At 40.9% G+C, this 14,561-nt stretch overlaps 1 protein-coding gene across 1 annotated transcript in view; it reads left to right on the top strand.

Annotated features, from left to right (window-relative positions):
* The window catches only part of LRRC1 (leucine rich repeat containing 1), a 126,803-nt gene that overhangs the window by 69,359 nt on the left and 42,883 nt on the right, over window positions 1–14,561 (top strand). Inside the window, exons 3-4 of the mRNA XM_059938983.1 lie at window positions 3,527–3,605; window positions 6,436–6,525. Coding sequence (XP_059794966.1) covers window positions 3,527–3,605; window positions 6,436–6,525 — 169 coding nt within the window. The remainder of the gene's footprint in view (window positions 1–3,526; window positions 3,606–6,435; window positions 6,526–14,561) is intronic.

Raw genomic sequence — 14,561 nt, forward strand, 5'->3', positions numbered from 1 at the left:
TTCATATGTTTAGTCTTAAACCTCACATTTGTCCAGAGCAAAACACTTGGAAGACAGTTAAAGGGGATTTCAGCTGGGAATAACCTGCAGGCTTTATACTATCTCTTGTAAGAGATCTGGGACCAAGCAGTTTTCTTACTAGTAAAACAGAGATAATACCCACCTTACAGGGGATATTTCATGACTCAGATTAGAGAGCAACTGTCTTTGCAGAGATTTAGCAATGTGAGTTTCTCATTTATTCATTCGGTACCCATGGGCTGTTTAAGCTTAGTACAGTCACCCCTTGGCCTCTGTGGAGGACAAAATACCAGAATCCGAGGATGCTCAAATCCCTTATATAAAATGGCATAGTATTTGCATATAACTTTGCGTATCTTCCCATATACTTTAAATCATCTCTGGATTACTTATAATACCTATTACAATGTAAATAGTTGTAAATACAGTTTAAATACTATGTAAATAGCTGCCCGATGAGGCAAATTGAAGTTTTGCTTTCTTTGGACCTTTCTGGAATATTTTTTTAATATTTTGATCCACAGTTGGTTGAATTCCCAGATGTGGAACCTGTAGGCCGACTGTACTATGTCAGCTTTGGGGAAACAGCAACAGACAAGGCCCACATGGTCTTTCTTCCCAGTGAGCCTAGAGTTTAATAAGGGAGATTGACCATCACCAAACAATTATTTAATTAAAACTGTAACAGATTTCAGGAACCTGAGAGCAGGGGGATCCAGCCGAATCTTGGGGCCCAAAGGAGGTGTGCCTGAGGGTGTGATATTATAGCTAAGTATTTAAGAAGGAACAGACGTTCCCTTCCTTAGTTTTCTGCTCTGATATTTTTAGTAATTTAAAGCAAACCAGTAAGCAGGACTGTTCTAGCCACACTGTTGCCTTCCTTGTCTAAAGCTCTTATTTTTACAGGCAAATACCTTCTTTTCAGTTAAATTAGCAACATGCGTATGGTAGAAAGAAATGGTCTTTTGAGTTGAGACCTATGTTCTGGTTGCTGATCTTGTGTACAAGCAGGTTTGCCTAGGGATGGAATGTCTTCCTACAAGGCAGCTCTGTCTGGACTGGGTCCAGCTGTGTTCTCTGGCAGTTGCTGTTGTTACCCTCAGATACCCTGACTCCAGACCAGCCCCGACCAGAGTTCATGTGTTCCTTGGTAGGCCCATCTTCCTGAGGTTCAGGGATGTTTCTGATGCTCTGAGAAATATTAAAGACTTCTACCAAATTGACGTGCCTTTCCTCTTTCTCTGTTTCCTTGATCTTTTCCTCAGATCAAGCAGAAAGCTGCTGTACAGTGTGTGTGTGGGTGTCAGCTTGATCTTCCCTAGCACTTGTGAGGTGACGGGTGCAGCCCTTGCACCTCTTTTTTCAGCCTTATAAAAACTGCTTACTAGGACCTGAAGTGGTGGCCGAGGAGGGACAGTCAGGAGTGCAGGGCTGACCAGCACCTTTTACCTGGACAGGCCTCACACCCTGGATAGCCGTGCTGGTCCTGTAATGACGGATGGATGTACCTTTGTTCGTTCCTTCTTTTTTTTTTTTTGGTCTTTTCCTTTTTTTTAAAATTGAAGTCTAGTTGATGTACAATACTGTATAAGTTATAGGTGTACAAATATAGTTATTCACAGTTTTTAAAGCTTATGCTCCACTTATAGTTATTATAAAATATTGGCTATATTCCCTGTGTTGTACAATATATCCTTGTAGCTTATTTTATACCTAATAGTTTGTACCTCCTGCTCCCCTCCCTCTATACTGCCCCCCACCCAACTGGTGACCACTAGCTTGTTCTCTATATCTGTGAGTCCGCCTCTTTTTTGTTATATTCACTAGTTTGTTTATTCTTAATGTGGATAAGCCATATATATATATATACATATATATATATCGTGTGTGTATATATGTGTATGTGTACATATGCACACACATGTATGTACACACATACACACACATGTATGTGTACATATGTATGTATTGTGTGTATATATGTATGTATGTGTGTGTGTATGTGTGTGTGTGTGTGTATATACTACTATCATATTTATGAAACTAGGATCATGAATAGTATGTATTCTTCACTACCTTATATGACCATGCAAGGCAGAGAATTGTGTGAGGCAAATGTTACCACAAATTTAAATATTTGCAGCTTTTAAATTTGTACTTAGAGCTTTTATGTAGCTTCTGATTACTTTGTGGTGTTGGAGCAGGGCATCCATTTTTCCCTTTATTTCTCCTGTCTCCTTTTCACCCCCAATTTAGAAATATTAGGTATGTTTTGGCTCTGCTTGCCTTTGTCGAGCTGGTGGAAGAAACGGAATGGGATCAAGAGAGCCTTTTCTATTTTAGTCCTTCTTAACATTAGTATGTCCAAAATAAATGTATTCTTGAAATTAAATGCTATGAACTAACCTTTTCCAGCCCTGAAAGCTGTAACCTCAGGGTTTAAACCAAGAGAAGGAGGAATTTAAAATAGCATTTTTGGTCATTTCAAGAATCGCAATGTTTAGTGGCAGGTAAACATGGGGAAAAATATTCAGCCTCATTAGTAATCAAAGGAATATAAAAGAAAATGTTGCCAGACTGTTTTACCAATAACATGGGCAGTTTTTCAAATGTAAGAGAGAGAAAGGAAGAAGGGAAAGATGTTGAATTGGGTGGGGGAAGTATAAAGGTGTACCTTGCCCCCTCAAAGGCAACTTAGCAGTATTTGTCAAGTGCTGCAGAGGTGTTAGTGCCTTTGACACAGTGATTACGCTCTGGGAGCTTAGCCTAAGGAAATAACCAGAAATGGACATAAATGTAATTATAACGTTAGGAACTTGGAAACAACCTAAATGTCCAACAACTGGGGATTGGTTACATGAAGTATGAAAATGTGTGCAGTGGGCTTTTCTGCCACTAAGAATGGGAAACTATTTGGAAAAATAATGACAGGGGAAAAAGTTTGCAAAATAACATAAAGTAAAGCATGAACCTAGTATTTTGAAATATGATCTTTTTATACACACACTCTGTATGTGTGTCTGACAATTAAAAACATACATCAGAATAAAATATTTTCTCTGTGTGATGGGAATGTTGGTGGTTTTTTATTCTTCACTGGAGTTTTCTGTATTTTCCAAATTATGCTTATAATCAGAAGAAATTCCATAATTTTAAAATGCATACTTTAGAATACTTTGTACTGATATAACCATATGAAAACATAGGGGAAATAAAGCCTAAAGGGAATTACAACCGAACGCCCTCAGTGACTTTTGATGAGGTGATGGGACTTGGTGGGGTGGTTGTTTTTTGTGTTTTTCTTGAACGTGCTTCTGTTTAGAATATATCTTATATTAGGAAAGCAAATGTAAAATAGATGTAGAAAAGTACTTTAGGAATCCATGCCATGTTTGAGCAGAGTTAGTACTTTGTAGATATTCCCTTGCGACTGTGCTCCATCTTGAGGATGATGAAAACTGTTAACAGTGGTGGTCAGTGATAGACATTTTCTTTCCTTCTGCAGATATTCCTGAAATTCCAGAGAGCATCTCATTCTGTAAAGCACTACAGATCGCTGACTTCAGCGGAAACCCACTGACTAGGTAACCTTTCTGCTTGCTTTTCTGTCCATAGTACTAAGGGTACCCTTTTTGAACACGGGGACGTCGGGAGCCCCTCCTGTGGCTCCTGGCTCAGTCATGAGCCCACTGACCAGTGCATTCCAGGCGCCTGTGTTGCCAGGGTAACCGAGTTGATGCCCAAACAGCAATGCAGGGACAGCCCTCCAGAGTCCATTCTAGATGTCTCTCTGGGCCAGGTGGGCCCATTTATAAAATTTCTCAAGACTCTTTAAGCAACCTCGAAGAAAGGAAAGTACTCTTCCTTTCCTTTCCATTCCTTTTTTTTTTTTTTTTTTAAAGTGTCTAGAAAAATTGAGATTGAGCTAAAATTTGGGATTCATCTCATCTGTCTCAAAATTGCTTGGATCTTCTTGGGTATGGAGTGCTGGGGAATGCCCTATTTCGTTTTGTTTTTCCCGTATCTGCTTATTTTTAAGAAGTATAAGTATGTCTTCAAAACAATTCTGGTTTTTGTCTTTTGAATTTTAGTTATTATGTTACTAGTAATGTTTATTTTTTATGAAAAATAGTACTCTAGTAAGCTCTAGCCTGATAGCTTTCTAACTCACCACCGTTGTCACATCTCGTCCTCTTTCTTAACCATCATCCGTACGGTTGTCCCTCTTTCTCAAACCTTTCTGCAGCTCCCCGTCCCTGTAAGATCAAGTGGGAGCTCCTGGTGTGCTGTGCAACCTCTCCCCCGCCCTCTGTCTGACCTTGGCCGGCCTTTCCACCTGCATGGCCGTCAGTTGCCTTGTCTGATGTTGTGTCCTCTGTAATAAAGGGCTCCAGGTCTCTGATTTCACTCCCCCTCTGTTTTGACTGTGCCAACCCTTTCGCTCTCCTTTAAGATGCAGCCTGAGCATCACATTTCTTCAGGGGGCCTTTCCTGACGACTCCCCGCGGCCCCTCCTCTGGGCCCCGTAATGCTCTCTGCGTACTTTTCTCATAACACTCGAAACCTACACGTAAATGGTCACTTTGACCAAGGCCCCCCAACGAGATGTATTCCTCTGTCATTTACGGTTCTATCTGCAGCCCTACTGTACTTTCTGGAATGGAGTGAGCCCTCAGTGTTTGTTGAACTGAGCTGAGCTATTTGTGCTCAAGGCAGCTCGTAGGGTTGGGCAGCTGGGAAATATGCTGCTCTGGAGTTTTTTTTGTTAACTCTTCAGTTGCTTAATCCCCTTGTCTACTTCTTTAGTGTTTTCCCCCTAATGTCTGCTGATATGTGACTTTATCATCATTTCAAAACTCTCTTGACCAGAACACACTGCATCGTATGAGGCCTTACTCAGCTTTCACCCTGGACTCGTTTTTGGCAGGTTTCTTAAAGGAAAGCCGTTTTAATCTGGCAGGTGTGCTCTTTTAAGAATTCAGACGATGTCTGTGAGTTGAAGGGACCTTAAAAATTATTCAGCGTGGCCTAGTGATTTTTTGGCTGAAGAAACTGAGGCTCCAAGAGGTGAAATGACCTTTCAAGATCATGCAGCCTCTGAGCAGCAACTCAGACTAGCTTTCCTCTCTCCCGACCTTAAGTCTGGCTTTCCTCATCGGGTCACATCACTAGTTTGGCTCTTAATGTTAAGAGCCAGTGAAAAAAGCAAATCAGCCATTTAAAGATACAATTTCCTTATATTTACGATCATTTTAGCTAGTTTTAAAATTATATATAGTTTCTGGTAAAAACTCAGAACAGTTAAGTTGCATCTTTTGAAATATAAATTTAAAAACTCTTAGCTCTATTACACTATGGAAGAGGTTGCAACTTCGTAAAAACCATTCCTGAGAATGTATTTCATCGATTATGAAAATCCTAGTTAATACTCTCGTCTTTTGGGGCCTGGATTTGGTTTTGAAGTTTGGAATTACCTGTATTAGATGTCAAACAGCATAGGAATTGTTTTTTAAAAAAGGAACCTAGAAAGAGGAAAGAAATGAAAGATTCTAATCTAGAGACTATCACTAAGGCAAGAAGTCCTCACCACCCCCTGCAAAAATATGTGTTCTTTTCTCCATCTTAGCAGATTTATGTATAAGGACCTTCAGCATTTTAGATGCAATGAGATTTGTTTTTGCTTTCAGTTTGTGTTTTTTCCTCTCCAAATACTAGTAACCGTAGAAATATTGAAAGTAAACTTTCTTTGCAGGTATTTAAATAATACTTTTATTTTGAATCCTCCCTCTTCAGTAGTCTAAGGGAAGTATACAGAATTTCTCTTTGTGTAGAACGTTGTGAAACATATAATCATCTCACATGATTGGCATATTAAATCAAATCAAAAGAAAAATATTAAGAAAGTAGCAATTGGCTGTCAGCTGATCAATTGTAAGTAATCCGTAGCTTTGCTCTGGGTATTATAAGCTACAGGAAAAAAAAAAAAATCAAGCAACTGTCTTGTGTTTTATTATAATATTGTGGACTAAAATTTCTATTTTCTGTTAATAAAGTATTTTCACTCTTAGGCACTTCCAGCTGCAGGAACTATTTATCATTTTCTTTCATAGCCATACACTCAGTAGGCTCACAACATTGTTTCTCCTTTATTCTTACAGCTTGAATATCTTTCCTCTCTAATTATTTCTGGATCGCCCTGTCAACAAGTATTTATCATACCCCTGTACTGCTAGGTAGACCAAGTCCTTACTTTTTTTCCTTATAAATAGAAAGACAAGACAAATGTGCCATATATAATGTAATTTTAGGAGGTTATTTCAGTCAGCATACAGAAGAAATCTTTATATTTATGTTAGTATACACCATATATGCACTTCTCTTTTTCAACTATAACAACATTTTTTTTTGTTTTAGATTGCCAGAAAGCTTTCCCGAATTGCAGAATTTGACATGTCTTTCTGTAAATGACATCTCACTGCAGTCTCTGCCTGAAAATATTGGCAAGTAAGTTTTTATGTGAAGTTTGTGTATACAGGGTGAAAGAGCGTTTATATCATCAACTCCACTTCCTTCGCTTTTACAGGTCTTGTTTTTCTACTCAGAAAGCCGTTTAGCCAGTCTTCAATATCTCCCTCAAGAAAGATCATAGCCAGCCTCTGCGTTTGTGCATCCAGTTGCCCCTAAATTTTAATGGTTAAAAAGGATGCTGCTGCTTGTTACTAGTGAAAAACCTAATTTGTTTTGAAGTTTTCTCTAAACCGATGGATTCCAGAGTAGTTAATTGAAGCGAAGTAGCATGTGTCATATAGGTGGTTATTAAATACTGTTAGAAACAACTACTCCTAGTAATTTCATTGAAAACATAGGGCATGTGCCTAAACAGCAGCTCTGTCTGACAGCGTTTGTGTGCCGTGGACCTGGGAACAGGGAGTTAGGGTGGTGTGTCTGGAGAGCAGGCGTGGTGTGTATGTGTGTGGGGGGGATGGGCTGGGGAGAGGGGTGGGATGGGACGGGCACGTGTCCACGATGCTGGCTCGGAGGTCGGGGAGGACGGCCATGGCAAGAAATAAAATCCTGTGGAGAAACTGTATGCTGGTGAATCAGTGTTCTTTTGCACATTCCCACAGATGAACTGATTGATGGAATTATCTTAGTAGGTCTTCTCGTCTTCTCCATCCCTTCAGGACAGACATTGGCTTAAAGCAGCCTGGTGGCTCATGCTTGACCACTTAAAAGCCCACTGTGGCCAGCCGACACTGGTGGACCGGTGTGTCCTGCTGTCATAAAGGATTTCCCTCGGCCTTACCCGTCCTGCCTAAGTTCTAAGATAAAACAGAAGCTCGCCTTTTGGGGAACTGCAATGTATCTGGGTCTGTTCTGCAAAGGTTCTCTTGCCAGACGTCTGAAGCCCCCTGCGTCCCCTCCTTGCAGGAGGAAGACGGCTGGCTGCCCTGTTTCCGCCTGCAGGTCTGTGTTCCTCTGAGGTTCACGCTGATGCTTGGACACTGGGCCAGCACACGTGCTGATTAAGAACTGCGCCCCTTAGCTCTCGGGAGGGGACAGAGACAAGAGGGTCCCTGAGTTCATGGTACCGGTTGTGGAGGAAATTAACAGTGTTTTGCCATGGATTTCATGCACTGCACTCTTGCTCTGTCAAGTTTCATATATTTCTAATTAATATAATAGCCACTGAAATACTGCTGCTGCCCTCCTCCTGCCCCTCGGGGTCTCTGGAATCTAATTCCCTTGAGACCCTCCTCCACTCTCCCCGGCCTCCCACTGGCCTGATGGCTGCCCCTTCCATCCCCTCATTCATGTCTTTTTAAACAGGTTTCATGCTTTGAGAGAAAATATGTTCTTATTAAACCAGGGTTCCCTCTCACTCCCTACTGAATTGTTTTTATGGAAAATGTAACTTAACAATCCTTTCAGGATAATTTACAATAGTCTTTATGCCACTTTTCTGTTAATATCTATGCTTGTTTTTGTCAACGTTCAGCATTTCTTGTGTATCTGCTTTTTTGATCAGTAATAAGAGCAGTTTTTTGTTTTGTTCCAAGTTTAGATTTAATCAGCTTGTGCTATTATTACAGCCTCATATATACGCTTGTTTCCAAAATAAAATGCCACTTTGAACTTGAACCCTGTGGAGAATAATCACCCAGAAAGTAAGAATATTGGGCAGATGAGTGAATCAACTGATTTTTATTCAGTCAGCTGAGGAAAATTAATGGGAAACGGGAAGTTTCCTATTCCTGGTTTTGTTACCGTAGGAAGAGACTCCATGGTTTCTTCCTGTTGGACTTAGGGTTTATGTGTCCGTTCTCACTTAGTAGAAAGAAACGGAGAGCAGAATCCTCCCTGGGGAAGACTGGACCCCTCTGGTGCCCTGGACGGTGCTGAAAAGGCACTTGAAACGGCTGAGTCGGTGACTGTCCAGGAGATCTCTTGTTTGCATAAGCATAATGTTCTTTAAACAAATCGTTATTTGACACTTACCAACTTTCCTCTTGGGAGGGACTCTTCACTTTCCCGAAGATTCCCACATGGTTGCTCTGGAGCATTTAACCAAATATTTAGTAACCAAAATACTTCTCAGAGACAGTATGGTATTGTAAACAAGGCACAAAGATCGGGTATTACAAAAAATACGAAAGTGACATCGAATGGCCACTTGCATGACGGATACTCACTGTTGTCTCTGTGGATTCTGAAGTGGAGGTTTGGGCATAAATTAACCCTGGCTGTTTGGTCAGATGGGACAGCCACCTTAGCGTTGGCCTTTTGAGCCTCAGTTGACGATTCGGCACCTGGCACGGCACGTGGCCTTAACTGGGAGAGCTGTGGGTTACTCCAGGATCGGGTGGGCGTGTCCCGCCTGGAGGAGAGAGCACAGCCTTTTGGACAGGCAGCCTTGCAGGGCCTCGGAGCTGAGGGCACCCTGTCCCATCCCGTGTGATTTGCTGACGGCAGTTTGAAGAGCGTTCGGGCGTTGATGGCAGAGTTGGAGCTGGAGTCCGACTCTCCTGGCCCCAGGGCTGCTTTTCCCCCACTCCACCCCCATCACCGTCGGGCAGCCGCCTCCCGCGGCCCTGAGGGGCTCAGCGACTTTCTCCTCATTCCCCTAGCGACACCTAACAGTCCATTTTTTAAGTAGTCAGGTCCAAACAACTCGATAAGCATTTTTGTCCTAACAACCTAGCAGCTGTTCGAAAAAGTAACAGTATACATTGAAAGACTGAATATTTGTATTTCATTCTTAAACATCCCCAAGTCTGTCCCGTGGGAGGTGGGTACCCGATGGGCACCTGCCCAGCTTCTCAAAATACCACGGCATTTCCTTTTCCACGTCCTCGGTGTTCGTCACCGCTTTGCAGAGATGCACTGTCCTCGACAGGCGTGCAGAGCTGTCCAGTATTGGAGCGGAGCCTCCTGAGCTGCCATTTCACGTGGTGGCGTTTGGCTGTGTGTCTCCCTAATGCAGGACGTTCTGCGGGGCTCCCGTGAGTTTGCCTCATTGCACAGTAGCTTGCCGCCGTCGGAATTGCTGAGTGCACTGTTTGGGTGCTTGGGAGTCTGCAGCATCAGCTGTTGGGGACGAGCAGCAGCCAGCATCGCCCAGGTGGTTCATGTCCTACAGGGCGTGGCTACGCGCCAGGTAACCATCAGTGCAGTTACCTCGATAAAGCAAGTCTCTCAAGTAGTAGAATCTTTATAATACTTGTGGCGAGATGAGAAATGATCAGGAAAATCTTCTGAACCACAGAGAGTTATACGGGCTACTTCGTGCAAAAGCACACATTTTTCTTTCACTAGAATAAAAGTGTCTCAAATTTGCTGACTCTTTTCTGTGATGGCCCGTGAGTACATTACTTGGTCCTTCAGAGGAAAGGTGATACCTAACAAAGAGCGGGAAACAAACTCACCTTCAATGGGTGTTTTAAAACCCCTTTGTTAAAGATAGAAAAGTACACGTTCTTATTAGTCTTTATGAGCAAGTGTTTGATGTTGGGGAAGATGGGAATTTATCAGCTGAATTTCAGCAAAGACCTTTCCATAATCAGAAGAAATTTTAAAAAATTTGTCATAGGGTGATTTAATAAGTGCAGCTGATGACACAGCTCTTGGATCAGTGTAACTTTGTGAGGTGTCTTTTTCACCTGTTACAGCCATTAAACAAGTATCAAAACAAATCATTTAGAATCAGTTTTGTTCCCAAATGTAAAACAAAAGATTTACTACATAATACAGTATTTTCAGTCTCATTGCTTTCACTAATGAGAGCCAGAAAGATTTTTGTATCTTTAGTAAAATATTTAAAAATATTTTTTCTTTTGTTTTATCTTCTACTTAAAATTTTTTGTTTTTATATATTTTATAATGTGTACAATATAATGGCGCATAGTGCATCTATATATATTTTTAAAATAAATAGAAGGATTATGAAGGTTTACTCTTAAACGTGTGGGGACCACCACTCTAGAGCAGACTTTTGGGGAGTCCCTTAAGCCAGAGACCAGTGGTTCTCAAACTCTGCCTTGTTGGGCCCCCAGGTGTTCCCGGGAAGTCTGTGCCGGGAGTTGTGGAGAGTGTGGACCAGTGCCCTGGTGGGTGGTCTCTGCTGGTCCCTGTTTGCACTAGCGCAGCTCTGCTATTAGCTTTAAAGTTTTTTTTTTTTTTTGTATTGGTGTTACATATAATATTTTCATTTAAAAAGTCTGCTGTATGTGTGTTTCACTCGAAGTTTGGAGACCCCTGTTTCAGATGCTTGGTGGTGCTTGATTATTATAGCAGCATGCACCGGGGAGTTTCCCCTGGGTTATAGATCCCGCTGAGCTCTGCTCAAACCAAGCAGAGAGCTTCAAAGCCTTTTATGAAAGTGAACTTCAAAGATCTTTACCTGCCTCCTCTCTTTCCAAACTGGCTGAGGTTTTCCCCCACCTAATGGTTGAAATTCTGCCTCTTTCATGAAACCTTCTCCAGTGATTGGAAGAGGTGAAATAGATCCTAGACTCAGATTCCCTGACCGCCCCTCCCCTCCCCCCCCATCACGCACACAATCAGCCCTTGAGTGCTTTGTCTGCACACAGAAGGCTAGTTCAGTGTTTGATTGTGTGTGTGTGTGTGTGTGTGTCTGTTAGCGTGTGCACCCAGGCCGCCTTGTCTCCTGTAGCCATGGGGCTCTGGGTCTGAGACCCTCTTTGTGTCTCTACTGACCCTGCCGTGGCTCTGACACACTGAACAAGTTCGTGGGACGAGGTGCACAGTGTTACCTCCTGCATGCTGCTGGTTTCCAAGCTGACATCATAGATGATCCAGTTAGGTTCTAGAAGCTTTGTGCTGGGACCTCGTTAGCCTGTTCCTCCACAGTCACTTTTTGGGCTAAATGCTATATAGTTTCTATAAAAGGTTGACATAAAGAAACAACTATGAAAAGAACCTGCTTCCATTGCCCTGAAATCTTCTACTGAAGAATAATTATTATCCATCAATATTGCTTAATTTCCCCCATATAAGGAGCCACTAGGGAGAGATTTTTAAAATATTTATTTTTAGGGGGAAAAATGCCTCACCGGGAGAACTGTAAGCGTCTTCCTTTTAATAACAGTTCTGACATTTATCACATTTCCCTTTCTGCTTTTGTTGCCAGAAAGCTCAGAGCTGGTTCCCACGATCAGCGGGAGCAGCTGTGTTAGTTTCCATGGGATGAAGGGACCCGGAGACCTGGGGGCAGAGGTGCTGCGTAGCATGCACAGTGGGGGGGGGGGGGGCGGGGTGGTGCTCTGATGGGCACACCTGTCCTGTTACAGCACCCTACTCACAGGTTAGCATGAACCATCCCTAGCTTCATTAGCTTTGTCTGTAAAATGGGGTAAGTAATCTGCCCGTGTGTGTGTGTGTGTGTGTGTCGCTGGTGGGTGGTAGAGTGGGGGGTTTGAACTTGATTTCTCCCTGCAAGAAGCTGCATTTCCTTTGCTGCAGGTGCCCCACTGAGCACACTAATTTCCTCCTCCCTTCCCCGGCCCTCATTTATGAAACTTTTTGCATATTTGCACTTTTTAAAGACCTCTTTAAATCCCTCTTAGAAAAAGTTGGGATAAAGTTAAATAAAGGACTTTATCATCGAAGGTGCCACTTAGCGCAGAAGGGCAGCGGTGGAGGAGGAGGGAGACCTTCATAGGACCTTTGAGAGTAGAGTTCCAAGTCCGGGATGGGCTTTAAGAAAATTGTCCGAATAGAATGGATTTTTCAGATAGGCCCTTGAAAACAGTGCCAAGTGCCAATGACTTTTTACTATCGCTAAACACACCTGGAAGATTCTACTGGTCAAGCCCAAAAGGATAATTTTGCTTTAAAGAGTTTTCAAACGTTGGTATGAAGTGTGAATGAATTTTTCTCTCAAAAGAGCTTGTTGATAGTGAAAATATTTTTCTTGAGACCAGTTGTATCAATTTCTACTCAAGTAAATCACAAACTGCATTTTTTTGCTTATCAAAAGAGGTAGCCTGCAGACAGACATGATCTTGTATATAGAGAATCCTAAGGAATCCACAGGAAACTATTAGAGCTAATAAATGAATTCAGCAAGGTTATAGGATACAAGATGAATATACAAAAATCAGTTGTATTTCTATATAATAGCATTGAACAATCCAGAATGAAATTAAGAAAACAATTCCACTTATAAAGCACCAAAATGAATAGAATACTTAGGAATAAATTTAACAGAAGAAATGTAAGACATGTGCACTGCAAACTACAAAACATTGTTCAAACAAGTTAAAAATGACCTAAATAAATGGGAAGACATCCTGTGTTTATGGATTAGAAGACTTAATATTGTTAAGATAACAGTACTCCCCAAATTGATCTACAGATCAACTCAATCCCCATCAAAATTCTAGCTGGCTTTTCTGTAGGAATTGATGAGTTGATCCTAAAATTCATACGGAAATATGAGAGACTCAGGATAGCCAAAGCAGTCTTAAAGAAGAAGAGCGAAGTTGGAGGAGTCATGCTTCCAGATTTCAAAACTTAACTGCAAAGCTACAGCAATCAAGACTATGTGATACTGGCATAAGAATAGACATACAGATCAATGGAATAGAATTGGAAATTCAGAAATAAACCCTTGCATTTATGGTTAACCAATTTTGACAAGAGTGCCAAAACAATTCAATGAGGACAAATAGTCTTTTCAACACATGTTCTTGGGACAACTAAATATCCATCCATGTGCAAAAGAATGAAGTCATACCCCTACCTCACACCACATACAAAAATTAACTCTAAATAGAGCAGAGACCTAAATGAAAGAGTTAAAACTTTGATAGGAAAACATAGGGGTAAATCTTTGTGACATTGGATTAGTCAGTGGTTTCTTAGATATGACATGAAAAGTCTGAACAACAAAAGAAAACATGGGTAAATTGGATTTCATCAAAATCAAAGACTTTCGTGCATCAAAGGATACTATCAACAAAGTGAAAAGACAACTTACAAGTGAGAGAAAATATTTGCAAATCATATATCTAGAATACATAAAGAACTCTTACCACTCAACACTAAAAAGACAAATAACCCAATTAAAAAGAGGCAAATAATTTGAATAATTTGTCCAAAGAAGATATACAGATGGCCAATAAGCACATGTAAAGATGCTCAACATCATTAGTCATCAGATAGATGCAAATCAAAACCACAATGATATACCACTTCACACCCATTAGATGACTGTCATCAAAAAGATGAATGAATGTTGGTGGAAATATTGAAACCCTCATATATTATTGGTGGGAATTTAAAACGATGCAGCCTTGGGAATGTAAATTGGTGGAGCCACTATGGAAAACAGTATGGAGGCTCCTTAAAAAACAAAAAAAGGGTTACTGTATGATCCAGCAGTCCCACTCCTGGGTATGAATCTGGAGAAAACTCTTAATTTGAAAAGATACATGCACCCCAGTGTTCATAGCAGCACTATTTAATACAATAGCCAAGACATGGAAGTAACCTAAGTGTCCATTGACAGATAAATGGATAAAGAAGATGGGGTATATATATACAATGGGATATTACTCAGCCATAAAAAAGAATGAAATAATGCCATTTATAGCAACATGGATGGACCTAGAGATTATCAAAGTGAAGTAAGTCAGACAGGGAAAGACAAATATCATATGATATCACTTATATGTGGAATCTAAAAAATAATACGAATGAACTTATTTACAAAACAAACACTCTTGCAGGCATAGAAAACAAACTTATGGTTACCAAAGGGGAAAGGTGGCGAGGGATAAATTAGGGGATTGGGATTAACAGATACACACTACTATATATAAAATAGATAAACAACAAGGACCTACTGTATAGCCCAGGGAACTATATTCAATATCTTGTAATAACCTATAATGGAAAAGAATCTGAAAAAAATGTATATATATATAACTGAATCATTTTGCTCTACACCTGAAATGAACACAACATTGTAAATCAACTATACTTCAATAAAAAAGATGCAGCCCATCATTTGAGGG

This window comes from Balaenoptera ricei, chromosome 11 (genome assembly GCF_028023285.1).
Source record: "Balaenoptera ricei isolate mBalRic1 chromosome 11, mBalRic1.hap2, whole genome shotgun sequence".
Taxonomy (NCBI): domain Eukaryota; kingdom Metazoa; phylum Chordata; class Mammalia; order Artiodactyla; family Balaenopteridae; genus Balaenoptera; species Balaenoptera ricei.